Source organism: Neophocaena asiaeorientalis, unplaced genomic scaffold, assembly GCF_003031525.2.
Source record: "Neophocaena asiaeorientalis asiaeorientalis breed wild unplaced genomic scaffold, Neophocaena_asiaeorientalis_V1.1 scaffold523, whole genome shotgun sequence".
Lineage (NCBI taxonomy): Eukaryota > Metazoa > Chordata > Mammalia > Artiodactyla > Phocoenidae > Neophocaena > Neophocaena asiaeorientalis.
Window position 1 is genome coordinate 1626321 of NW_020175436.1, and position 24862 is coordinate 1651182.

The 24862-nt window shown below is 52.0% G+C and overlaps 2 protein-coding genes across 4 annotated transcripts in view; one reads left to right on the forward strand and one right to left on the reverse strand.

Annotated features, from left to right (window-relative positions):
- Window positions 1–3666, forward strand: part of PTK2B (protein tyrosine kinase 2 beta) — a 138718-nt gene extending 135052 nt beyond the window's left edge. For all 3 annotated transcript variants that reach the window (XM_024767720.1, XM_024767719.1, XM_024767721.1), the window contains 3 exons: window positions 469–606; window positions 865–945; window positions 2594–3666. In XM_024767720.1, coding sequence (XP_024623488.1) covers window positions 469–606; window positions 865–945; window positions 2594–2809 — 435 coding nt within the window. In that variant the 3' untranslated portion in view covers window positions 2810–3666. The remainder of the gene's footprint in view (window positions 1–468; window positions 607–864; window positions 946–2593) is intronic.
- Window positions 3667–5472: 1806 nt separating this feature from the next.
- On the reverse strand, window positions 5473–15505 carry CHRNA2 (cholinergic receptor nicotinic alpha 2 subunit). The gene is made up of 6 exons (XM_024767737.1): window positions 15178–15505; window positions 14042–14193; window positions 13560–13604; window positions 10794–10903; window positions 6751–7759; window positions 5473–5598 (listed from the first exon to the last, which is right to left on the reverse strand). The coding sequence occupies exons 1-6, from the start codon at window positions 15503–15505 to the stop codon at window positions 5473–5475; spliced, it is 1770 nt and encodes a 589-aa protein (XP_024623505.1).
- Window positions 15506–24862: the final 9357 nt, after the last annotated feature.

The following is a 24862-nucleotide window of genomic DNA, read 5'->3' on the forward strand; positions in this document are numbered from 1 at the left end:
ACCTGGAGGAAAGCTCACTGGTCCAGCCCGAGGAGCAGGGGGTGTGGCCCGCCTCCCTTTCTCCAGCCGCGCTTTGGCTCCCGGCACCCACGTGGCTGTGGGGCCGATGCTGGTTGCTTCACTCTGGAACAGCGGTTCTCAGCCTTGGTTACCCGTTAGAATCCTCTGACAAGCTCTGAAACCACGTGGCCCCCAGGCCCAGGGGATGGTTCAGTTGGTCTGGTGTGAGGCCGGCCAGCAGTATTTTTTTAAGACTCCCCGGCAGACTCTAATGTGAGAACCACTGCCCTGGAAGCAGAAGGGAGGGAGGCACCCCCAGGACAGGGCGCTACTATTTCGGAGAAGAGGCTTCAGCAGTTGGGCTGACGCCTGAGTGGGCAGTGCCTGCCCAGGAAAGAATGGCTTGTGTGCCCCTGACTCGCCGCCCTCCCATCGGGCCCTCTGCTTCTCTTCCTCCGACCCACACAGTCCATCCAGCCCACAGCCAACCTGGACCGGACCCACGACCTGGTGTACCTCAACGTCATGGAGCTGGTGCGGGCTGTGCTGGACCTCAAGAATGAGCTCTGCCAGCTGCCCCCCGAGGGCTACGTGGTGGTGGTGAAGGTGAGAGGCAGGGCGGAGCCGTGGCCTGGGGAGGCGGGCTGCTCAGCCCTGGAAGGAAGGGGGAGGGGCCGAGCATCCCAGGCTGCCGGCTAGGTGCCTCTCCCAGGAAGACCCCCATTAGAGCCAGGTGGTCAAAGGGAATCTAGTCCCAGGTACCCTCGGCAGGCAGGCACCATCCCAGGAGGGCTCTTCCCCAGGGAGACGTGGCTTTCTCAAAAGAAGCCAAGCTGACGGTCGCCCCGCCCCTTTCTCTCCCAGAACGTGGGCCTGACGCTGCGGAAGCTCATCGCGAGTGTGGACGACCTCCTGCCGTCCTTGCCGTCGTCTTCGCGGACAGAGGTGAGTGTCCTTGTGCCAGTCGGTGACATCAGCTGTTACATGCCCCCTTCACCTGCCCCAGCTGTGTTTCACACAGGAGACTCAGAAGGGCCACCTGGGGCAGCCTCCTCTCTGCTGGGAGCCGCCAGCGGATGGCTCTGTACGGCATATCTGGGAAGGCACCACAAGGGGGCCGAGTTGGCACCCGGGGACCCGGCCGGCTTCCTAGGGCGAATTTCCTAGTTTAGGTCTCAGATGGTTGTGATGACTTCTTATTGCGTGAGGACATGCAAAGGATGACACACCCTTCTTTTTACCGCCCCCTGTGATTCTTTGTCTAGTACCCTCCATACTAAGGTCAAGGTGAGTGTGTCACAGAAATAGCCGTTAAGCTTTCTTCAATTGATCATTTGATCGATTTTCTCTATTTAAGTGAGAAACAATCACTGAAAACCAAAATGGGAGTGTTGGTGCTCTAACTTGAGATGGTCCCAGTGGTAGGCAGAGTGATGCCCCCCTAAGATGTCTACATCCTCAGAACCTGTGACTACGTGACCTTACATGACAAAAGGGACTTTGCAGATGGGATTAAGTGAAGCATCTTGAGATTATCCATGTGGGTCCAATGTAGTCACAAGGGTCCTTGTAAGAGGGAGGTGGAAGCAGAGGTCTTATGAGTCAGAGAAGGAGATTGATGATAGAAGCAGAGGTTGGAATGATGCCACTGCTGGAAGGATCCGCAAGCCAAGGAAGGCAGCAGCCTGTCAAGGCGGCAAAACGCAGGGAACAGATTCTTCCCTTGAGCCTGCGGAAGGAACGCAGCCCAGCCGTCACCTTGACATTAGCCCCATAGGACCCATTCCAGACTTCTGACCTCCAGAACTGTAAGAGAATGAACCTGCGTTGTTTTAAGCCACAGCGTTTGTGGTAATTCGTTACCGCAGAACTGGAGACTGAGGCTGTGCCTCTGAACGTGTGTTGGTTTTCTGTCTGGAAACCAACCACAGGCTCCAGCAGAACACCGCACCCCCTGCCAGGCTGTAGCTTTCCATCCACAATCTCCCGGTGGTCAGCAATGTGACACAGGCGACCACTGCAGCCCACCACTGTCCCCACTGTGACCACGCATAGGGCAGGAGGGTCTGGGCATTTCCCGCACCCCCTCTGGGTGGCAGCAAGAACCCAGAGGAGCCCCCGTCCGGCTTGAGAGTGGCAGTCATTCATTTCACTTGGTAAATATCTCTTGAGCGCCAAGTATATGTTCAGCAGTGCACTAGGCATGGGGATATGGTGGTAAATAAAACCCTACAGCCCAAACCGCTGTCGCTGATCTCTTGATTTGATGGTACACAGTTAACCAATGAGTGAATGCACTTGACCCCTGACCATTCACCCACGTCGGGCCAGCACGAGGGTATGATGGCACAAAGGGAGGGTCTCTGGGGCTGGATCGGAGGGGGCTGGCGTAGGCGGGCTGGGGCCTGGGGTGCCTGCAGTGTCTGTTCTTGCCGACCTGGCCCCCAGCCCGCACTGGCCTTGGATTCAACCCAAGCCTGGGTCAGACCCACCCCCCAGCGCCAGGTGGACTCCCGTGTGGCTTCCCCATCCTCCCGGCCTGCACGTTGCGGCCCCTCAGGGTCCCAGCCCCTCCCGTGTGCTCTTCCTACAGATCGAGGGGACCCAGAAACTGCTCAACAAGGACCTGGCGGAGCTCATCAATAAGATGCGACTGGCGCAGCAAAACGCCGTGACCTCCCTGAGTGAGGAGTGCAAACGGCAGATGCTCACCGCCTCCCACACGCTGGCTGTGGATGCCAAGAACCTGCTGGACGCCGTGGACCAGGCCAAGGTTCTGGCCAACCTGGCCCAGCCGCTGGCAGAGTGAAGAGGGCAACGCCTCCCGCCTGCGTCTCCGCCCCCGCCCGCCGTGTCCCTCCCTGCCCCGGCCCCTGCCTGACCTTCGGTCCTATGGGTCCCCCCGGGGGGGGGGGGGGCAGGCGAGGAGAGTCCTCCTTCCCCTGCCATTTTGCACGTCCCCTCTCCCCACCCCGCCCCCAGACTGTGCTGCTCAGGCCGCAGCTGGACAGAGGTGACTCAGGGCTGCAGACGGCAGGGGGTGACAAAGAGGGCTCAGAGGGAGCGTGGCTGCTGTCCGCCAGCCACTGCTGCCTGGCCTGAGGGGGCCACGCTGGGGCCTCTTGCGGCCACGATGGCTTTACACGTCCTGTGAAGGGCGGGCTGACTGGGGAACCAAGCTCTTCCTTCTCTTTCCTCCCCCGCCCACGGAGCCCCGCCCCACGCCGTGCACAGAGGGAGGGGCCGGGAGGGGCTCTCTCTGGGTAGGCGGGCGGCTGGTGCCATGAGGGATGGACCTGGCTTTCTTGTACAGTGTATAGTGGAATTTATTTAATGTGAGTTTGGTCTGGACTGACAGCCGTATGTGCCCCTGAGGGGAGACCTGGGACAGTCCAGGGACAAGCTACTGGGAGTCGGGACACAGGAGGCTGTGTTGTCCACGCGCCAAGAGGGGAGAAGGGGAGAGACGAGGCCAAACTGGACCCGCATTCCTCGCCCCCTTTCCGTTCTTCCCTCCCTGGCCCCTTCCTTCTCTTTTCTTACTTGTCTTCTCTCCCCCTTTCTCATCCACTCCCTCCCTCCCGCTCTTGTGTTTGAGCAGAACACTCTTTTACCTTCTTTCTATTTGACTTGTGGAGGAATTAAAATTGTACCATTTGCTTTGTGGTTTGATTGTTTTGTTTGACCTTCGGGACGGGTAACGATGACCTCGGGCCTTGGCCCTGGAAGGAATCGATTGTGCTTACTTTGGGCGAAGATCAAAGGCTGAAGCCAGGGCTCAACCCCTCGGGGCTCGCGGTGATGCCAGGGCTCTCGGTGATGCCAGGGCGGCGGGGTCAGGCGCTTGCCCCAGGCCTTTGCCCCCCGCACCTGAGCCAAGGGCGACTTTCCAGTGGGGTCCCAGGCAGCCCCTCCGGGGCCACACAGGGATGCCAATGGCACTCTCCCAGCTGCCATCAAATAGCCAGGGCTCTGAGGGGGTGTGGTGGTCCCAGGGGTGCTGGGGAGGGGTCTCACAGCTGACTGAGCAGCCCTTCAGCTTTATTTGATCTCTTGACTCACTTGCCAGTTGGGTGAGAAACGGAATAACAAGAGGGAACATCGCTGCACCAGGAGGTCAAGTCTGGGAGCACCACTGCTCCAGGAGAGCCAGCGGGGAGGACGGCGGAGGTCGCAGCTGCATCGGCAGAGCAGAAGGAACCAGAGTGGCCTCTGAGTGGGGGGGTCTTGCAGAGAACTGAGGCAGGAGGACTGGGCCCGCCGTGGCAGGGTCCCCCGGGGTCTGTCAGGGAGAGCAAGTGGAGCTTAGAAGGAGGGGACTCCGAAGGTCAAAGAGAACTAGGTGCTTGCCCCGCTTGGCTGCTCGTCCAGAGTCCCCACCCTGTCCGGAGGACCCAGTGCCGCATCTGTTAGGACCGAGGTTCTGCCCTCGGGCTGGACGGCGCTGGGGTGAGGGACTGCGGGATTCCAGGGGGCAAGACAGGCTGCACAGAGCTGGTCAGAAGACATCGCGGGGCTTCGGGTAAGAAGGGCGGGCAGGCTGGGAAGGGAAGGGGTCCTGCAACGTCTCGGGGTGCAAAGCCATCCAGCTCATTCCTCTCAGCTCCTCCGAGCAAAAGTCCTGGATGCCTGGGGCTTGACCACCACTCGTCCTGTGTGTGTGTGGGTGGGGTGGGGGAGGGAGCGCACCGCGGGCCTGAGTTGGGTCAGGAATGGCTGGGGGTGTCCTTCTGGTTTGTCCACGCGCATTGAAGGACAGATAGCGCCCCTGCAGACGGGGACTCTCAGTGCGGCCACACCTCTCGGAGGGCCAGCTGGTGCTGGCTGAGCGGGTCTGCACGGGGAAGGCCGGGGCTAAAGGTAGGGGAAGTCTGGGCTGTCACAAGAGCTTCCAGGTGGATGGGATGGCCTAGCTACCTGCATCCGCCCCACTTGTGGCCCTCCTCCTTCTCTTCCCCTTCCAACCTCCTCCCTCTGTTCCCCATCCTCAAGCCCACCTCAGCCTGGCTGTCCCCCCTGCCTTTTCGGGCTGTTCCTGAATCCCAAATGCTGTTCATAGCCCTTCCACGCCCCCGAGGCGCTCTCTCCCTACGCACCCCTCCTTTGCGGTCTGAGCCTCCTCTCATGGCCCTTCCCCAACCCCTGGGTTCCCCCCACCCGCATCCCTCAGAGTCTGCATCCCAGGAGCATCTTATACGTCTTCACGTTGTCATCACCACGTCGTAACCTTCTGCAGAGCAAGTTCCTTTTGGCCCAGCTCTTCAGCATCCAAACAGGGCTCTGTGCCCGGCAGATTCTCAGCACAAAGTACAATACTGCCAAGTGAATCATCCCAAGAAGCCTTCCGTGTCCAGACGCCACGGAAAGGCACCTGTAGTTGGATGGCGTTGACCCCGAAGGCATGCTGCAGAGGCGGCAGCCGTTAAAGACGGTCAGCTATGCCACGTCTGGGCCAAAGCAGGCGATGTGGCATCAGATCATTCCAGCTAGGAACGGAGGGAGAAAGAGTCCAACGGTCCCCAGGAAGCAAACGAGGATAAACAACCAGAGGAATATCCTATCGATGACCATGGCCACATACCTCCAGTCTTCCTTCACCTGCAGGGGAGATGGGTGCACAGTGACCGAGGACTTGGGAAAGGGGAGGTGTCCCGCCCGTGCTCAGCCCCTGTCAGAATGGCACTGGGGACAGCGGTGACACCACTGAGACCTTGGGAGCTAAGGAGCGGGGTGGGAGGGAGGCGGGTGAACAGGGATACCTCAAGACTCAAGCAGCCCTCTCCTAGCTATTTCCGTCCTATACCACCCCTGTGATAATAGCCCAGAGCCTTTCCATAGGCTCTCAACTTGCCGGTAAGGGAGGCTGGAGGGACACAGAAGGTTCTAGAGTCACCCAGGGGCATGGACCCTCCCAGGGGGGCTGCAGTGATTTAAACGCAACGCTCAGAAGTTACAAAATGGTGAAGACTTTGTGCCCGCAAGTTGCCTCCCGACCCACTCACCCACCTGCTGGGGGGATAGGTGAGGGTAGGTGTGGCCCAGGGAAGGGCTGGGTGGTGTTTGCAGTGGGGTAGGGGCTTTGTGGAATTGGGGCTTACAGCCCAGGCAAGTGGATCTGGAGTCCTAGCTGCTCCTGGATTAGATAACAATTAATTTGTCTTATCTACTCAGCAAGGCCACCCAGTAATAACCTCCTGGCCTTTCATCCTTCCCTAAGTTGATAAGAAGGATCCTGTGACCCTGGGCAGTGGCTTCCTTACCTAATAATGCAGGACACAGCAGGGGGCAGGCCCATCCAAGCTTCCTCAGTGTTCGTGAGTGAACAGTGAAGTTCACAAAATGCCCAGAGGCCAGGACAAGAAGGAGGGGCCCGTCAGGACAAAGGGGGAGGCTGGATTGTTCGGGGTCTCCTGATGAGTTCCCCCCCACCCCGCCTACGGGCAATGGTGGGAAATGGCCTGTGTGAGGATGGCGTGGGGAGACCCCCTCCAGCTCTGTCCTGTGTCTCCCAGTTAGGCTGAGCGGGGACATTCTTACTGCTGTTCTGCCTCCTACACAAGAAACGTCTTCAGAGCTGCCAGCTAGACATTCTCCACCACAATTCATTCCAGACTCCAAGGCCATGACTAAGGGAGATGGGTCCTCATGGAGGAGCCTGGGTTGACCCAAGCTAACACCCTGGAGGGATGGCTCCCTACGAGGCCGGTGGAGTCACCCAGGGGACGGGCCCCTCCCCCAGCCCCTACTCACTGAGGTGTCAGCATCCTCGGCCCGCAGGTGATCGGCAATGTAGCACACGCCCTCCAGTGCTTTCTGTATGCGAGGTGACAGCAGGGGCCCACCCTCCGGCAACTGGGTCCCCACTTTGGGACCCGAGGCCCCTGGGCGCAGACCCCCATGGCTGTAAGGGACGCCTGTGAAGGGGGACGAGTGACCCGCGTGTGTCCATCTGCCTTCCTTCTCCTCGTCCATCCCCTCCGCATCCACGTTGGTCTCCAGCCAGCGGTAGGAGGGGCAGAGCTTCAGATCTGGGGGGTCGCGGAGCTCCAAGGGTGGCAGGGGCCGGCTTATCAGAAGCCACCGGGACACGCAGCCCAGAAAGGCCACCCGCACCCAGTGGGGCATGTTGTGGGTGCTGGCGGAGCGGTGGTGCACGTTGAGGACGAAGACGGTGATGACGATGGACAGGGTGACGAAGATCATGGTGAAGAGCAGGTACTCGCTGATGAGCGGGATGACCAGCGAGGTGGACGGGATGATCTCGGTGATGAGCAGCATGAAGACGGTGAGCGAGAGCAGCACGGAGATGCAGAGCGTGATCTTCTCGCCGCACTCGGAGGGCAGGTGGAAGACCAGCACCGTGAGGCAGGAGATGAGCAGGCAGGGGGTGACGAGGTTGATGGTGTAGAAGAGCGGCAGGCGCCGGATGACAAAGTCGTAGGTGACGTCGGGGTAGATCTCGGCACAGCAGTCATACTTCTTGGTGTTGTAGGTGCCCGTGGCGTTGACGATGGCCCACTCGCCGCTCTCCCAGTAGTCCTTGAGGTCTACCGTCTGCTGCATCGGCACCAGGTCGATCTTGGCCTTGTCGTACGACCAGGAGCCGAACTTCATCTTGCAGTTCTGCTGGTCGAAGGGGAAGAAAGTGACGTCAATGCTGCAGGAGCTCTTGTAGATGGCGGGTGGTACCCAGTGCACGGTGCCCGAGGCGTAGAGGTGGGCCTTGGTCATGTGGGTCACCACGAACTCCCCATCTGCACTGCGGAGAGGAGAGGCATTGGGGGGACCCTGCACACCCCAGGCACCCAAGCCAGACTGCCCCAGATAACACTCGGCAGGGGGACCCCAATAACACAGCCGGACCGGGCCAAGTTGTGGGGATTTGTGCAGGTAAGACTCCCCGGCACACAGACATCTAGAGCTACCTGAGTTGTCTTTCAGACACCATTTTTTAATTACAAAAGTAGGAATTTTTAAGAGTATAGGAAAGTACCAAGAATTTAAAAAATAACCACTATTAACGCTTTGATGTCATAGATCTATATCTATACATATATGAGATATATCTATATCTCATGTATATCTGATTGTCATCTAGATAACACATACAGCATTTTTACGTTTTTGTGATCATGTGGTATATTTGTAGTTTGATGGCCTGTTTGTATTCATTTAACATTTTAAAGTGATTGTTTACATGAGTATTTTTTCTCTCCTCCACCCCCCACCCCTGCAGATGGTGAGTAAGCCCCTCTGCTGGGGGTCATGTCATTTACACCTGAGGTTTTTACTTCCCTCCTCAGAAGACACCTGACATCTTTGCTGGTGAAGGAAGACGCCATCCGTCTTCCTTCAACATGCATTTCTGAGCCAGCCGCACCCACTGGGGCCTCTGCAGGAGCTGTTGGTGGTGGGGAGACTCATGCCTGCCCTTAGGGAACCACGAGGAACTGAGAAGCAGGCCTGAACACCTACAACGCCAGGCAGGCGGTTTGGCAACAGCATTATAACTACTGGGGGGAACCCGCTTCCCGTGAGCAGGGTCACCATGCACACTGCCATTTTAGCAAAGCCTTGATGGATGGTAGGATTTGGCAGAAAGCTGGGGGTGGAGAGCAGACCAGCAGAGTATCCGCAGAACAAAGAACAGAGGAGGGAAAGGATAAAACTTACAGTGTGTGCATGGACTGGAGGAGCTGCTGGGCCGAGCTGGGGGCAGGGCGTGAGTGAGGGCGGGGCCCGAGTGGGTGTCGTGAGGGCCCTTAAGGCATCTAAGGGCCCGTGAGGATACAGGGGACACTGGAACAGCGGTGACCACTCGGGTCTGAGTCTGGTTTCCCCCTGCGATGTGGCGCAGTGAGCTCTTAGCCCCCGCCTTCCCTCCCTTTCCAGTTCCCACGATCAATCCTAAAGACTGGGGAACCAGAAGAATACACAAGAAGAGGGACTTCCCTCGTGGCGCAGTGGTTAAGAATCCACCTGCCAATGCAAGGGACACAGGTTCAAGCCCTGGTCCGGGAAGATCCCACATGCCAGGGAGCAACTAAGCCTGTGAGCCACATCTACTGAGCCCACGTGCCATGACTACTGAAGCCTGCGTGCCTGGACCCCGTGCTCCCCAACAAGAGAAACCACCGCAGTGAGAAGTCCCTGCTCACTGCATCTAGAGAAGGCCCACGCACAGCAACGAAGACCCAACGCAACCAAAAAAAAAAAAAAAGAATACACAGGAAGAGAGACTTCTTTCCCTTGAAGTAGTTCCAGGATAGAGAGTTAGGCACGTTTGAAACCAGAACTGTGAAAGGGAGTTACAAACAGATCAGGGCAAAAGTTAAAAAAAAAAATTTTTTAAGGCATTTTTGTCATCATACAGAAGCACCACTAGATGGCAACATGTGCCCCCATTTTGAGGAAGGAAAGAAGCAATTCCCCGGGTCTTCTTAACCTGAAGTGGAGTGGGTGGAGGAGATACCCTTCCTTAAATGTCTGCAAGAATTTGGTTTGAACTTTTGTCCTATCAAAAGAATTTCCTGTTATAATCAAGTAACACTGGACAAAGCCTTATTGGCAATCCTAAAACTCTGGGTCCTATCTGATGCTAGGACTTTGTTTCTGCTCTCTGCCAGGTGCACAGGAAGCAGAAACTAGAGGGATCCTGGGTGCAGATACGGGGTGAGGGGTCCGTGAGTCCAGTGGCAATGTTAGACCTTGCAGGTAATTCATGCTGAATGTGTGTTTACAGAGATGGCTCAGATGACAGGGCTTTGGGCCTGACCAGGACAGGGCAGTGTAAAGGGATCACTGTCACCCGCCTCTGACCTATCTGGAGACACCTAACTTCAGAAGTGGATCTGTTTCCCTTTATTCTATTGTTTAAAAATAGCTTTTCTAAATGTGGGTCAAATGAATTGGGAAATGCTGGGCTAAAGGGGTTTCTGGTCTGTACAAGTTCTAACAACATTTAAAATGACATTTTCCAAAGGACTGGGGTTGGGGTGCAGAAAGGGTTTTAACGACATACAATGTTATTTAAAATTATTTGACCACAGAACTATTTTTCATACCTATTCATATCCCCAGGAACTAGTGGTCCCTAGAGTCCCACTTCAGAAAATATTTTTAGACAAACATCATGCCAAATATCTTTTAAGTTCTTCATTTCTAAATGAAGAATTACCTGATGCCAAACATGAATGAAATTATAGCTCTTTATATCTTCTATTTAAAAAAAAACCGACTTGGTCCTCTGGGGCTCTCTTTAGTTTCCCCTGCCTTTTACTAACTTCTAGTCATTATGTTCAAAGATTGGTCCTCTTTGGTTTTGAATACAGGGCAACTATAAATAATACTTTTTAAAACACCCATGCTTGATCCCTTCAAAGTTGTAACCCTGGGATGCTGCTTACCTGTTCCAACAATAATGCCATCCTGCAAAACTCCAACACTTAAGCACTTTTTTCACAGCCTGCACCAATCATATTTTTCAAATAATGCTCAGTGTTGGCACAGCTGTGTCCCAGTAGCACAGCGCAGGCACTGATATGCAGTAGGTGCTCAATAAATTTTGGGTGTATGAGTGAGAGAACAAGATGAAAGAAATAAGGGAATCAAGAGAAAATGTGGTGAGGTGAGGATGAGCAAAGCAGGAGTTGAAAGGAAGGCCACGCAGCTTGGACACAAGGGGGCGCACTTCCCAAGTCCAACCCAGCCTAGCCTCAAGTTACCCGCCCTTCGCAGGGAACCCCCTGTCTCAGGGGTCCCAAGGGGCCTCCACAACCCCAGCCGTTTCCTACTTGTTGTAGAGGACGATGTCGGGGATCCAGATCATTTCCGAAGGGACCCGGAGGGATGTGATGTTGCCGAACTCGGCCGGGTTCCAGCGCAGCTTGTAGTCGTTCCACTCCTGTGCGTGGGGAGGGGAGTCAGGTCAGCAGCCCTGCCGGGAGAGGGAGCCTCGGGGCAAACCTAGGGCAGTCTGGGGACGCCCAGCAGCCGGATTCTGGAGCACCCGGAGCTCCTCACCTAGCCCCACAGAATAGAAAGGGCCGCGATGCCGGGAAAGGGCCCTGAGATGGGAACGGGGAGTCCAGTCTAAAATAATCTAGCCCTCGCTTTGCCCCCTCTCTTGTACTCAAAGTCCCGGGCACATCTGGAGGACGGGTCACCCTAGTCCCGCCTCTGTTCTGTCACTCCCTAGCTGGACGACCCCGGCAAGCAGCCTCACTCATTCGTAGTAACATTTTTTAGTGCATCGCAGTTTACAAAGGTTTTTCACACCCTCTGTCTAGGAAGACCCTCAATGGGACAGCCGGGCAAAGAGTGCAGAACAGGTGGAAGTATTTCCCCATCTAACAGATAAGGAAACTGAGGACAAGAGGGGTAAAACAACGCCTTTATCAGAGTTACACAGCTGAGAAAGGGGAGTCACCCAGTGGATTTCCAGCTGTGCGCTAGAGCGCCCCCTAGGAGCCCTGTTTCCACCGGCTGGTCCAAGCGAATCTGTTTTCTCAAGTGAGGCTTAGAGGGTACGCTGTCAATAAGTGGCAGCACTGGGGCTTGAACCCAGCCTTGCCTGTCTCCAAACTTGCCCTAATTCTAGGGGCCATTTTGCTTTTGTGCATTTGCACTAAAATAGGGCAGTGATGTGCCCTTGAAAAGTCTCCCATGCGTGGTGCCTTTTCCCCTCTAAGGATAGTCATGTAACATTTACACAAACACATCAACTGGCTAGGGATCCGGGAAGAAGTAAGGGAAACAGGAGTGTTTGCAGGAAGCAGGCACATGAGAGGAAAAGCACTGATCCAGCTCAATGGTTCACAAACTTCAAGCACTCAAGTCCCAGTTTCATAATTTTTGCCAATATATTTGCACTGCCTATATTAGCATTTACTTAGTACTTTCCTTTAAATTAGTTCATTATTTTTAAACCTACATAAATTTTTGAATTTTACATCACTGAAATAACTGGAAAACCCACAGCACTTGAAACCATCCACTAAAATATAAGTATATGACTATTTAAAAAAAGGGTTTGCGAGCCAATTAAAATCATCTCACAAAACTGCCGTTGGTACTGAAACTACACCTGGGAAGATGCTGGCGCAGCAGTGGTGCTGATTGCTTTTCTGTAGGGGAAGGCTTAGGCAGAGAGAGGGGCCAGACTTGCAAAGTAGGAAAGATAAAAGTGTTGCTAAAATTGTCAGGATTTCTCAGGACATTGAGGAATAATTTTGAAAGGGGTTGGTCTTCATAAATGTACCCCCTCCTCCCAGTCCATTGTCTGTTAAGTTTTCAGGCTCAACCCACATTTGGGGGGCATCTACACCAAGTTGTGTTATATTAATCGGCAATAGATTATATTAGCCCCATTTTACAGATGAGCAAAGTGAGGTTCTGAGACTAACTTGCATGGTATCACAGGCTAATCAGAGGCGGTGCTGGTTGGCCTGACTCCTGCTCCAGGGCTCCTTCCTCTCCTCCCTACTCCAGTCCCTGAAGCCTAGGTAACTGGCCTATGGGGACAATTATGGCCACCCAGGTTCTAGGTCTGACCCTTGCACTGCTATGGCTTCCCAAGTCCCTTCATGGCTCTGCACCTCACCTGTAAAGAGGAGAGAATATATTCAGGCTGTTATAAAGCCTGTGTCCCCAAGTTCTGCCCCGAGAATGGCACATCAAAGAGGGCTACCCATCCACTGGCCAGGATTGATGCTGAGCCAGTTTCTGGTTAAGAGACAACAACTTCATTTCCTGTCTCTTGGGACCCTCGCTCTGGGGTCCCTGGGCCATCAGGTGAGGAGTCCGAACTCTCCTACTGGAGAGAACAGGCAGAGAGACCCTGAAAGTGCCTGGAGAAGAGCCCAGCTGGGCCTGGCTTACAGAACCTTCCAGAGCCTTCCAGACATCTCTGCTGAGGGATGAACCTGTGAGTGAAACCATCTTGGACCCTCCAGAGCAGACCAGCCACCAGCCAAATGCCACCAAGTAACCCCAGGGGTCCCCGTGCAAAGCAGAAGAAACCACTAAAACTCCTAGCCATAAAAACTAAAGATGTAATAAACTGTCCGTTGTTTTAAGCCAGTGAGTTTTGGGGTAGCTCGTTAGGCAGCGTAGACACAGAGAGAGCACTGAGCATTCTTCTGCAGAAGGAGCCTGGGGCTCTGAGTGGGGCACACCTGGGCCGCCCTTGTCCAGCCCAGCTGCCCTCTGCTTCTGCCCTCAGCTATAAAATGGCAGAACTAAACCTTGCATGGCTTTCGGTGATGACTCAGTGAGCTGATCTGCAAACGGTAGCAGGGACGTAGGCAATGCCCAGTCCCAAAGGGGACCACGTGGCTCTTGTAGGTGGCATTCTCAGGTGCTGGGCAGAGCCTGGCCACACAAGAGCATAGCCCCTCACGAGAAGCAGTCTGCAGTCGGCTGGCCTCGGGAACATCCCGAGTGGCAACTCAGGCAAAAGGCAAATTCAGAATCATGCTTCTAGTGGAAGAGTCCTGGGAGGCACTGGGGTCTGTGGCTTCCCACCCCACTCCTGTCTTGCCCAGGGGAGGGGCCTTCACCTGCTTTAGCCAGACGTTGGTGGTCATCATTTGGTTCTTCTCATCCTGGCCAGTAGCGGGAAAGAAAGCAATGAGAGTGATGAACGAGCCCCAGAAAACAAGGTAGAGTGGGAGGGGCTTATTCAGGCTCCCCACTCACCAGAGAACCTGTTAGGTGACACTGCAAGCCCAGCCAACCCACCACCCCTCCTGACACTGCCACCCTCACTCAGATTATCTCCACGGGGTCCTCTGGGCTTATGTCAGGCGGAACAAGCAGGGCAGGGCATTTAGAAAACCCAACGCTGCCGGTCAGCGCCCTCCCAGGAGGGGTTTCAGGGCTGAGAGCAGGAGGGAGATGCAGCATCCCCAGGGTCCGAGGGGTGATGCTCTGACTGAGGTGGGCTGGGAGGGCTGAGGCTGGGGAGGGACGAGGAGCCCCAGAAAGGGACCCATGTCTGGGTCCAATCCCAAGGGGGCAAAGGATGGTAGGACAGACGCACCACGTCGATGAGCTGGGCGATGGACAGCCCGAAGTGCACGATCACCACGTCCGAGGTGTTGGGCACCGGCCTCGCCCAGCGGTTGTAGCCCCTAAAGAGGTGTTGGAAGAGGCGGTCCTCGGCTTGGGTGGGGGAGGCCTGCTGCACGGATGCTGTGGGACAGGAGGGGAGAGAGGGGTCTCCAGGAGTCTGTGGTGCTGGGCGCTTGGCTCCCTCTCCTGTCCAGTCAGAGCCACTTAACCTCACTGAGCCTCAGTTTCCTCATCTGCAAAATGGGCGCACTAATCCAGAACCTATTTCAAAACACTATCGAGGAGGAAATATAATCATGTGTGTTAGAGCTTACAAAGCAACCAGCACATGGTTGGTGCTCAAGAAATGTCAGTTACTCTGTGACTGATGGATAAGGGGTGAAAACAAGTGCTGAGAGGGGTGCAGAGCAGTGAGAAGAAGTCAGACAGGGGATGAGATCCAGCCTGGAACTGGGGAGCCCCAAGGGACAGCAACGTGGGGGAGAAGCCCGATTGTGTGGGGTGAGCTGCAGGGGGAAGGGCTTCACGTGTCATCGTGAACCTGGCCCCGGGAACTTTCACTCCCGTCCTCTTGTTATGAACCACTAATGCCAACCATGAGATTCTCTTCCGTTTGGAGCATCTCGCCTGTTTATCCTCAAAGCACAGGCATTTGCTCCTTCTCATCAGCTGGGCAGAGTGTCCCCAGTCGTCTGATGGGATCACCCGTGTCTGATTTCACCGTGTTCTGCAAACAGCTTCACCTCTTCAGGGTTCTCCTGCCTGAGCAGGTCGAGAACTACTGCTCTAAAATTCAGAACATCGGTAAGAACAGCTGCCGTGTGCCAGCGGTATCCCAGGCGCTAGTCACAGGCTCTCATTCCAGGTCACCACACAATAGCGCTGGGAGGGTCACAGTGCAGTTGGCATTTTGCAGATGGGGAGCACTGTGACTCGGGGAGGTTCAGGCGACGCAGCGATCGCCCCCCCACCTTCCCACGGTGGAACAGCTCCATCCCCTGCGGCTGTGGCGGTTGCCACCAGCCCACTGACAGGAGTTTCCTCCCTGAGGCATGTGTGAGCTCACAGGTGTGACAGGATGCCCTAGGGACCATCCCCACTCACCTGCCAGGATCAGAAGAAGCCACCACAGCCCGAGCTTGGTCGTGGACGGGAGTGCAGGGCGGGAGGGGCCCATGGCTTCCGAGGAGGGGTCCGGCTGCCGCTGGACATCAGAAGGAGGGCAGGCCAGGCCTTGGCTGTGGGTTGAACCTCGGACCGCTTCCCCAGCAGGGCCTGGGGAGCTGGCACTGCGGAGCTCCCTGGGGATTCCGCGTGGCTCCCTCTGACTGCCAAGCCTGAGTGAGCCCAGGAAAGGGTTCTTAGGATGTTGTATCTTTGACACAAGTGAACCTTCGTGCCTCACGCCTTTGACCTCATTTGCGCCTCCCATCACCCCTAGGAAGGTATGGGGAAGGGTTATTATTATCTCTTTTATTTAAATTTTAAAAATGCTGATGTTCACAAAAGTTGACTGATTTGCCCAAGCCACATAGTTAAAAAGCTATGAAGTCGGGATTCAAGCTCACATCTTCAGCTTCTAAACTATAACATGTTCAAGTGCTACTCAGTGGTGGCAACTAGAAGGATAACTTTGTATGGGCAACTCAGCCAGTACTCGACTGTGTTTTGTAGATCTTAGCACCACGATTGTCTTTGCTCAGCCACGATCACGACTGAGGTCCGTGGCAGACAGGTGGCGACAAGGTACAGGTGCCCTACCCCAAAGCCAGGCTCACCTCTTAGATCCAAGGTTCTAAGAGGTCCCTCTGTGTGCAGCTTCGCTCACCTCTCCCTCCAACTGATATCACATGCACAGATCCCAAGGTTATAATCTGTTTCACCTTTCAACCAAGGGCAGTAAATAAAAGCATGTTTTTTTTTCCCCATTAGTGAGAACAGGGGGAAAAGAAATAGAAGTCCAGGCATGCTGAACTTGTATCGTATAAAGATCCAACCAGAGACGTCCTGGACCCTCTGGAAGAATGTGCAAATGAGACTGAATTGATTCCAGCGGACAAATTCCTGCAAGACGCCTCAAATTTGCATCCCTTGTAATTAGCCCACTATGATAATTTCATTAATTTGTCACCGGAAACCAAAGGAGAAATTCCTCCAGGTATTTGACAGTGATTAAACTTCCACCTCTTGTTAGAAGGCTATTGAAAGAGAAAGAGTCCTGGACCCTTTGATCCTCTAAGTGGCCAGATTGGCAGGTTCGGGGGTGGGGGTGGGTGTCTGCGGGCTGAGGTCCCTGTTTGTCAAGTGGGTCTGGGTGAATGGAGTTCACAGGGAAACCGGTACAAAAAATATTGCATATGTAAAGGGCTCAGACGCCAATATCGTCACTGTGCTTGTATCGCTGCAATGTACCAGTGTGTCCAGACCATCCTGCGCCCCATACCCCAACTCAAGTCAGCCTCTTCTGCACACATCCTGAATCCTGGTTCCATTGAAGTCAAGGTGATGTGGGCTGATTTCTTTGTCCATCTTCCTACTGCAGCTGGTTTTCAACTTCTCACCCCCATTCTATTCTTTTCACAAGCCCCACCTTCTCCATAAAACCTGCTTTGATTTCACCCCACACTTCTCCACCAACTGGCACAATCCCAAGCGGAGTCATTGCACTCCCATAACTGTCAACACCCCAAAGAAAGTCTCTTGATTGAGGAAATGAAAGTGTCTTTTCTTCCAAATCATTTCATCAGAGATGCTTAGGGAAGAGAGAGCCTATTTCTAGCTTTTATATTTGATCTGCTCAATACATCAGTTAATCGCAGAAGCTTGCCATCTCAAGGTCGGGTGGCATCTTAAAGGTCATTTGGATTATCACACCAGCTGATCATTTTCCTCCACAAATTCCAGCCTCAGAAAAAAACCCAGCAATGAAGAACTTGCTATCTTCCAAGTCAGTGAATAACACTGATGTCTGTTAGCCTTTGTTAAAGCGTATAGAGTATTTACTGAGTGAATAAATAAATGACCAAAGAGGAATAGTGGTAATAAAGACATAGAAGCAGATTCAACAAAGTAAAGCCAATAAGTCCTGAGATGGAGCCACCCTCACCAGTGGGAGGGGGTGACTGTCACTGGGCTCTGAACAGCCCCAGCAGGGACAACCAAAAGACTAAAATTTTTCTAGAAGCAGGCGACTTCCAGCATTCTGACATCCCTCCCTCTTAAGTGCCCAGAAGCTGCTAATCTGCTCATATCACTTTGAACCGCCCTCACAATGTCCCCAACACAAGCTCGGGGGCACCTTTCTTACCTGTGACCACAGAAGACAAGCCATTCAAAGAACAGAGTACCAGCCTGGCTTGGAGGTCCTGGTCAGCCGGCCAAAGTCCCCCCAGAATGGAAAGGCAGGTGCAGAGCACAGCTGGGTGTCTTCATTTCCTTGTCAAAAAGATGCTGAGACAGGACATGCGTTGGCAGATGAGGGAGACCTGACACTGAGAGTCAGATTGGCTTCCTGGGGAGGGCTGGACAAGTTCTGAAGACAGGCTGCTGTGCCCAGGCTCCCAGCTCTGGTGACCAGAGAAGCTGCATGCAGGTCCTGCTGAGGAGGACAGCACGGAGAGCCTGGCACGGATGCTTCTGCAGGTAAGAGCCAGGCGGGTCCACAGGAGGGACCGCCAGCTTGGCAGGCACACAGACGTATGCTCATTCTCTCTCTCTCTCTCTCTCTCTCTCTCTCTCTCTCACACACACACACACACACCCTCTCTGGAGGGAAGGGGGAGGAGCCTGTGATTATCTAGTCCTTGTCCAGTGGGGACCAACAGCAGATTACTTGCCGTCAGGTTACGAAGATGCTTCGTTCTTTGCTCTGAAGGATCCTGCGCTCCAGGATCACTTCCTGGGGTCCCCCAACCTCACCCATAGATGGGGAATCTCCTGGGTCTGTCTGTCAATAGAGCAGTACAGCTCGGAGTAAAATAGGACCAAGGACAGAGCCGCCAGTCTGCAGCCTGCGGTTCTCTTCTTCCCCTTCTCCCCTGCAGGACCCCCGCTCCCTCGTGCTGCCACCTGGTTTGGCTGCAGCTTGCCTGTTTCCTCCTCGGCCTCCTTGCTGGTGATCTTGCCTTCAATTTCCCAGATAAGGAAGTTCACCTTCCTTCAAACCATAAATTGACCCTTTGCCTCCTTCTCGCCCGCATCAAATCAGGAGTCCTTTTCCTCCTGCCGTGCGTGGCGAAGCGTGGCCCTGTGATCCTGGCGGTGGCCCCATCTATCAAATGTCGCCCGGCTCTCTCGTATCTCCCTCTCCCTCTCGTTTGTTCCTTCCCCTCAGCCCATAAGGAAGCTCATCCTCCATCCTAAAAACACTCTGGGGTCTGCACCTTGTTATCTCATCTCCCACGTGTTGTTAAAAGCCAAGGACGCAGGACATGACTGCCAGGGTTTAACTTCTGGCTCTGCTCCTTTAAAGTTGTGCGGTTTGGGACAGGTCTCTAGAGCCTTCTGTGCCTCAGTCTCCTCATATGTAAAAGGAGGTTATGAATACTGGCTCCACTTCATAAGCTTGTAATGAGGAGTAAATGAGTTAGTATAAATAAAGGGCTTAGAAAACTGAAATAATACATGATATATATGTGTACGTATGTAAATATCGGTTGGCCAAAAAGATCGTCCGGGTTTTTGTAAGATCTTCAGAAAACCCAAACGCACTTTTTGGCCAACCCGATATATATGTGATATATACAAATATGATATATACGTGCATATATTTACACATGTGTCTATGATTGCTAGTATTATCTTTTGAGAATATTAAAACACATAAAAGTAACCACCAACATTCCCACTATCCAGAATTAACAAATGTTAATATTTTACCATAAGTACTTTCATATTGATATATATGTATATCTGTGTGTATATAAAGTTATGCAAGTATTAAATGCATATAGAAAGACAGCTAGGAGGAAGGAAGGAAGGAAGGAAGGAAGGAAGAAAAGAGGGAAGGAAAAGGGAAAATAATAGATTGTAACAGGGTCTTTGGTTTGAGCAATAAAAATCTATTGATTAATTTAAGCAGAAAATGATTTTATTAAAGGGCAATAGGAAGTTCACAGGTGTACTTACAAAGCTGGAGAACCCCCCCTGGAGCACAGGTGAGAGCGAGGGAGACACCAGCCGGACTAAAGTCCAAATCACAAGCTATTACCAGCATAGTGGGCCCTGCTGCTGCAGAAATGGATGCAAAACCTTGCACCGTCTGTCACTGGTACTGCTGTCACTGCTGTCCCTGGAAACCAGCCACTCCTGCTGCTGCCAGAATTAATTCTCCTCCATCCCTACTTCACTGTGGCACTAGCTCCCAATACAAAGGTCAGGATAAACGCATCTGATTAATCAAGTGCTCGTGAACTAAATGCATGGAAGGCTGAGGAAGCAGGAATCTGGTGTTTTGAGCTTCTATGTGAAAGGTGGCTTCTGCCACATTCAAGGTGGGAACTTTCCCAGAATATTTGAAAGGAGTTTAAATGCTGGGAAACTCCCGCAAATCTTGCTCTTTGCCTCCTCCCACCAATGCACACTCAACTTTCCATAATTACACTTTGAAAAAAATGTTTACACCTACACATTCTGTTCTAAAATGTGTACCCAGGATTTGTTTCAATCAGGTATGGTAAGACATGCAGACACGGGAATGATTGTCACAGAGGAAGAAGTTTATACTCACAGATCCCCAGAAGCAGGAATCATGGCATGTCACATAGGGCCACACGGGGAAGCACATGGGCCACACAGAGGGCAGGAAGGGCAAAGGAGAAAACATGGCCCAGAGAATGTATTGGAGTTTCTGTAGGGAAGGTAAGGCAGGACAGGGTCAGCAGCCTAGGACTGGATAGTTTGAATCATTTTTGTGGGCTGTGGGTATAGGGGTGGTCTCCAGTGGTTCAGTACCTGGCCCTGGGGTGATTCACTGGAGGGGAAATATTGGCCCAGTGTGAGAGAGAGGTAAAAGAGAGGGCCGGGGGTGTGGACTTGAGATTGGCTGGAGGGTTTGTAATATGATGTCTGTACTCCCATGAAGGCTGGATCACTGGGAAGATGTAAACAACTTTGGCCATTAGTTGCCTGGTTTGTAATGGATGCCAAACCGACCAATAGTGAATCTAAGAAAACATAGTTAGAACACTAACACAAGACAGCCATTCCTCACAGACACAAAAGAGCACATCGTAACCCCAAAGGGACAAAGTCTTACATCTCGTCAGTTACTCCAGTTAGCTCCAAGTCTTGCCTCTCTAGACAATGCACTTTCTTGCTCTAATCCTGACACGACCTCATCTTGAAATTCTGTTTCTTATGGAATTAACCATAAAGTCCATCAAAAGCATACTGCATATAAAGTAATGGAGCGGGCAGAAAATAAAATAGATTAACAAAGTAAGGAAGAAAAGGCAGGCACAGCCTTCGTCATTATAAAAGTTAGAGTTGGACCCTATTGCTGAAGTGCTCGCACTATGAGTGTCAACTATAGGGCTGGAACTATTGCCGCCGAAAGCAGAGGGTCACAGGGCCTGCTCCGTCCCTGCCAGCTGGGGACCCCGGCTGCTGCTGCCGCCCCGAAACTGCCAACCAAAACCTTTCTCGTCTTGCCCTGCTCACCTCACCAGCCCCTGCTGTAAAGTCTGGACTGGGTGTGTCTGATTTGCTGAGCTAAGCTCACAGGCCTTCACCTGAGAACTTCACCCTTAGCATTTTTGGATTCTACGGTCAGAGTGGCTCTTCCTTCTAAGATTCATAAGGTGGCTACGTCTTACAGGGTTCTTCTTTGCAACCACAGACATTTCTCTCAGTCTTATAAGCAGAAAGCGTCTTATTATAGGATACTGATAACTCACAGAATCTCAGGGAGGACAAGAGAAGCGGGTGTGGAAACCACACAGCCAAGGACAATGCAGTGACAGCAAACTACACCAGGTACAATTTTAACAAAGCCATCACTGTGTCACCCCATTGGCACCATGCACAGCCAGAGCTAGACTGGAGAAGCTCTGTCTCAGCCTCCCCAGAGAATCTGAGAGAGGAGATAGATGGTCCTCTGGGCTGGACAGCTGGTGTTTGTCAAGGGCAGTAAAATTGAAGCTTTGTTCTCACCCAGACACTCCAAGGACAAAGCTAGTGGCAGAAGCTGAGCTCCGCTGAAATAAAGAGATAAGACGGCCACTCCTGAGGTCAGGAAAACTTCCCTGACTGCACATGCGCAGGAAGGCTCCTTGTGGGTCAGAAAGGGAGGGGATGCCACTGCATAATAAGTGTGGACATGCACCCACAGGCCTCTGCAGTGGGATCCACCTTAACAAAAAGTTGTGCATGCATGTTGGGGAGTGTCCTGGGACCAGTCAAGAGTGAAAAAAGAAACAAGATAATTGGCCAAGTGTAAACAAAGACCTGGGAGGACTGCCCTATATAAGTGATTTAAATCACCTCCTTAGTGCCTCCTCATTCAGGACTCCAGCACTGTTCTCTGGGTGTGTATTTCTGCCTTGCTTCTGTCTTAAATAAACAAACTGCTTCTCTGTGTGCTCTCCCACAGGTTGTGCTCTGTCTCTAATAATAAACTTTGTACCTGTTTTTACAGTTTTTGCCTCCTTGAAACATTCTAGCTTTCAAACGGGGAAAAGAGTCAGGGCCACTTTGCCTATGACCTCTAGCCCCTGCTGTCTCTCCAAGATCAAAACTAGATGCCTCTGCTACTGCTGTAGCTGGAAGAAAGTTCCAGCTCACACAGCTGTTGCTTCAGTTCGCTCATTCCCATACCCAACTCTCACGTGACTGGCAGAGCCCATGTCACGTGATCAGTGTTAAGGGAGCCCAGCTAACGTGGTGTTTGTGGAGGCTACCTTAAGAAGGTAAAACTCAAAATGTGAGATATTAAATTAGAGTGATGTTTGAAGGACATTGTGCATCTCTGAATGATAGATGTCCACAACGGGGCAGGATTTTCCAAATGTAGTAAGAGGTTATAGGTGTTGGCAGCCAAAACAACGACAAAGAAGAAACACGACGAGTAGCCACTATGAATATTCCCTGTCTCATTTTTCTCATTGTCCCACATACAACTGGCAACTCCTTGAATTCATCATTCCACTAAAATGGAAACTTCTTGGTCATCTCTATTTTTTGTCTGTTTTATTTACCAATGAATCCCAATTGCCAAGAAAGCACGTGGCACATAGCAGGTGCTCCATACATATTTGTTGAATGAATAAAAGAAATTCATTTGCTGCACGAAAGAAAGACAAAGCTTCAGGTGGAATGCGGGTTTAGAAAACAGCTTGAGACAACTTTAAGCCTGATTCAAACACCTACAGCAGGGGAAGCAGCAGTGTGAACCTCTCTCTCAACCACTAGGAATTAAACAGAGCGTTACAGCAGCGTTGGAAAACCAAGGCCTAGCAGGAGGTGGGAAAGGGGTAGCAGGGGCAGGGAATCCAACACGAAATCTAATGAGTTCAGTGTAATGAGTTCAATACAAATTTAGTGACTGAGAGCAGATGTAACTTCTGAATTTTCCCTACTACATTAGCCATGTTTTATGAATCTGTGCTATCACCTAAAACAAATTTTATAAATATTCAAATTAGCAGACATAAGGGTTAGGATGTACATTTCAAAAAGATATCCCTTTTCCATAGCCCAGCTGAGTGAGCTCTCATCTTCCCGTACCTTGGGTGGCAGAAAGCATAGCGGGACAATGACCCATGACAAAGAGCAGAGCACAGTAAAATGCAGTGGAGACCTCTAACCTTTGCCTAAGCAATCCATCCAGGAAGCGCTGTAACTCACCAGGTGTTATAGTTTACAGCCCAGGAATAAACAAAGGTCCATAGGACAGCTCCATGATTTCCTCTTAACCAAAGATGATTTCCATCTAAAGGGGAGTCTCCTATTCTAAGTTTCTTTTTTTTTTTTAAGGGGGATTTATAAAATCCAGTTCGGTCAGTGTGTCCTTTCTCTTCACTTTGCTACATTTTACAAACACATACATGTATTCCTAAACGGTACTGCACCCGCCAGGCAAGAGAAATCACTCTAGTTAATTTAAATAGGGAGAGATTGAATACAGGAAATTAGGAACCTGCAGAATCTTTGAAAAGAATGGCGTAGTGAGCCTCAGACTGGGCCTTTAAGAAAGTCTCCCAGAAAAACACCACCACTGATGTGGAAGCCGTCACCTCTGCCCCAATCAGCTGGCCACCACTGGGACTGAGTTCAAGGACACAGGGGTTAGCTGGAAACCAGGGGTCCAAGTTCTTTGAATTGAGCAACTGGAAGGGAAGGCCCTTTAGTAAGACCAGGAGCAGGCTTGGGAGGTGGGAATGCAGCCAGAGTTCTGTTTCAGTCATGAGAAATTCGAGATAACCTATGAGATATTCGTGAGGAGGTGCTAAGAAATTGTATATGCAAGTGTAGAGGTAAAGGGAAGTCTAAACTGGAGATTTCAATTTAAGTGGTTTCATACTACATAAGCATGCTGCCATTTGCTTTCTTTTTTTTTTTTTTAACTCATTTTACTTTTGAGATCACCAACTTCTTGAGTGACTACTGTATGTATTCACTTTAACTCTGGCTCAGTCTTCAAATCTAGGGTAATCTAGCGTCTATCTCCAAAAACTCCACTGAAAGTGTTCTGAAACAGGTCACCCAGTGTCATCCAAGTGCAATATCGAATTTTTTTTTTCAGTTATTTCTACAACATTTGGGGTTGTTAATTACTTCCTGCTTCTCAGGAGTGGATCTCAGAAAACACTAACTGTCTCAGGCACAATCCCAGAAGAGGTTATAAAGCAAGTGTGGTCCTGGTTCACTAGAACAAGACACCCCAAGGCAGACTCATTTCTCTTGTCGATCAGATTGATGGTTGGTAGATCAAGTATTTCTTGATTTCAGCAGGGTATCTATCTCTTACAACATTCTTCTAGCTAAAGGGGGAAAATATCTTGGATAAATTCACAGATGACACTGTGAAGGAGGGAGGGAGGTCTTTGGCACCTATGTCCTGAGCTGTGCTCATGGCAAGTTGGAACATCAGGCCAGGAGTATATTTTAATTCATGGAGCTGACTACAAAGGCACAAAGAGTCCAACAACCCATTTGCAAGCACAGCTCGGACACTCCTAAGGCTTAGGTTTTCCAGAAACACAAATGAGCCAAGAGTGTGGTTTAAAACAAAGCTCAAACATTTTTAGGCAGCATTAGTATAAGAAGGCTGTACAAAGGGGTAATCATAGTTCACATTTATTCCTTCTAAACTTCATTTCACAAGAGACTGGGATGGACGTCTTCTGGGTTGGCATACAATACCTGGAGCATGATATTTTATTCTAGAAATACATTTTGCTTTGACAAAGAAGAGTGTGACTAGAGGCTCATGGTCAGGATAGTTACAGACCTGTAACTGTATGTACAGAATCTAGAAAAGAAGGGCAACAAAGCTATTACTTTACTAGATATGACAACCAAAACGAATATAGAGGATCCAAATATTTAATGAAGAAACTTTGGGCATCTCTCGCTCTCTCTCTCAAGGGTCTGTGGCCTCTGGCTCTTTCTCAGGCCCCCCTTCTCTCCGGGCGGGTCCAGGCGCCGGGAGGCGGTGAAGATGGAGCCCAGGCCGCCGTGAGTGCGGGTACATCAAGGGAGGCCCGGTTAACGCCGGCGGCACCAGGACAAGGGGCTGGGGCGGAGGTGGGGCGTGGTCAAATCCGGGACAAGGGGCGAGGCCCAGGCC

Bases quoted from the DNA above. Each gene is read 5' to 3' on its own strand.
- CHRNA2 (XM_024767737.1), bottom strand. From the start codon at position 15,505: ATGGGAGGCGCAAATGAGGTCAAAGGCGTGAGGCACGAAGGTTCACTT. The intron at 13,605-14,041 runs GTGCGTCTGTCC...GCTACTGGCCAG, and splicing joins TCGCCCAGCTCATCGACGTG to GATGAGAAGAACCAAATGAT. The intron at 7,760-10,793 runs GTAGGAAACGGC...TCCTCTCCGCAG, and splicing joins GACATCGTCCTCTACAACAA to TGCAGATGGGGAGTTCGTGG.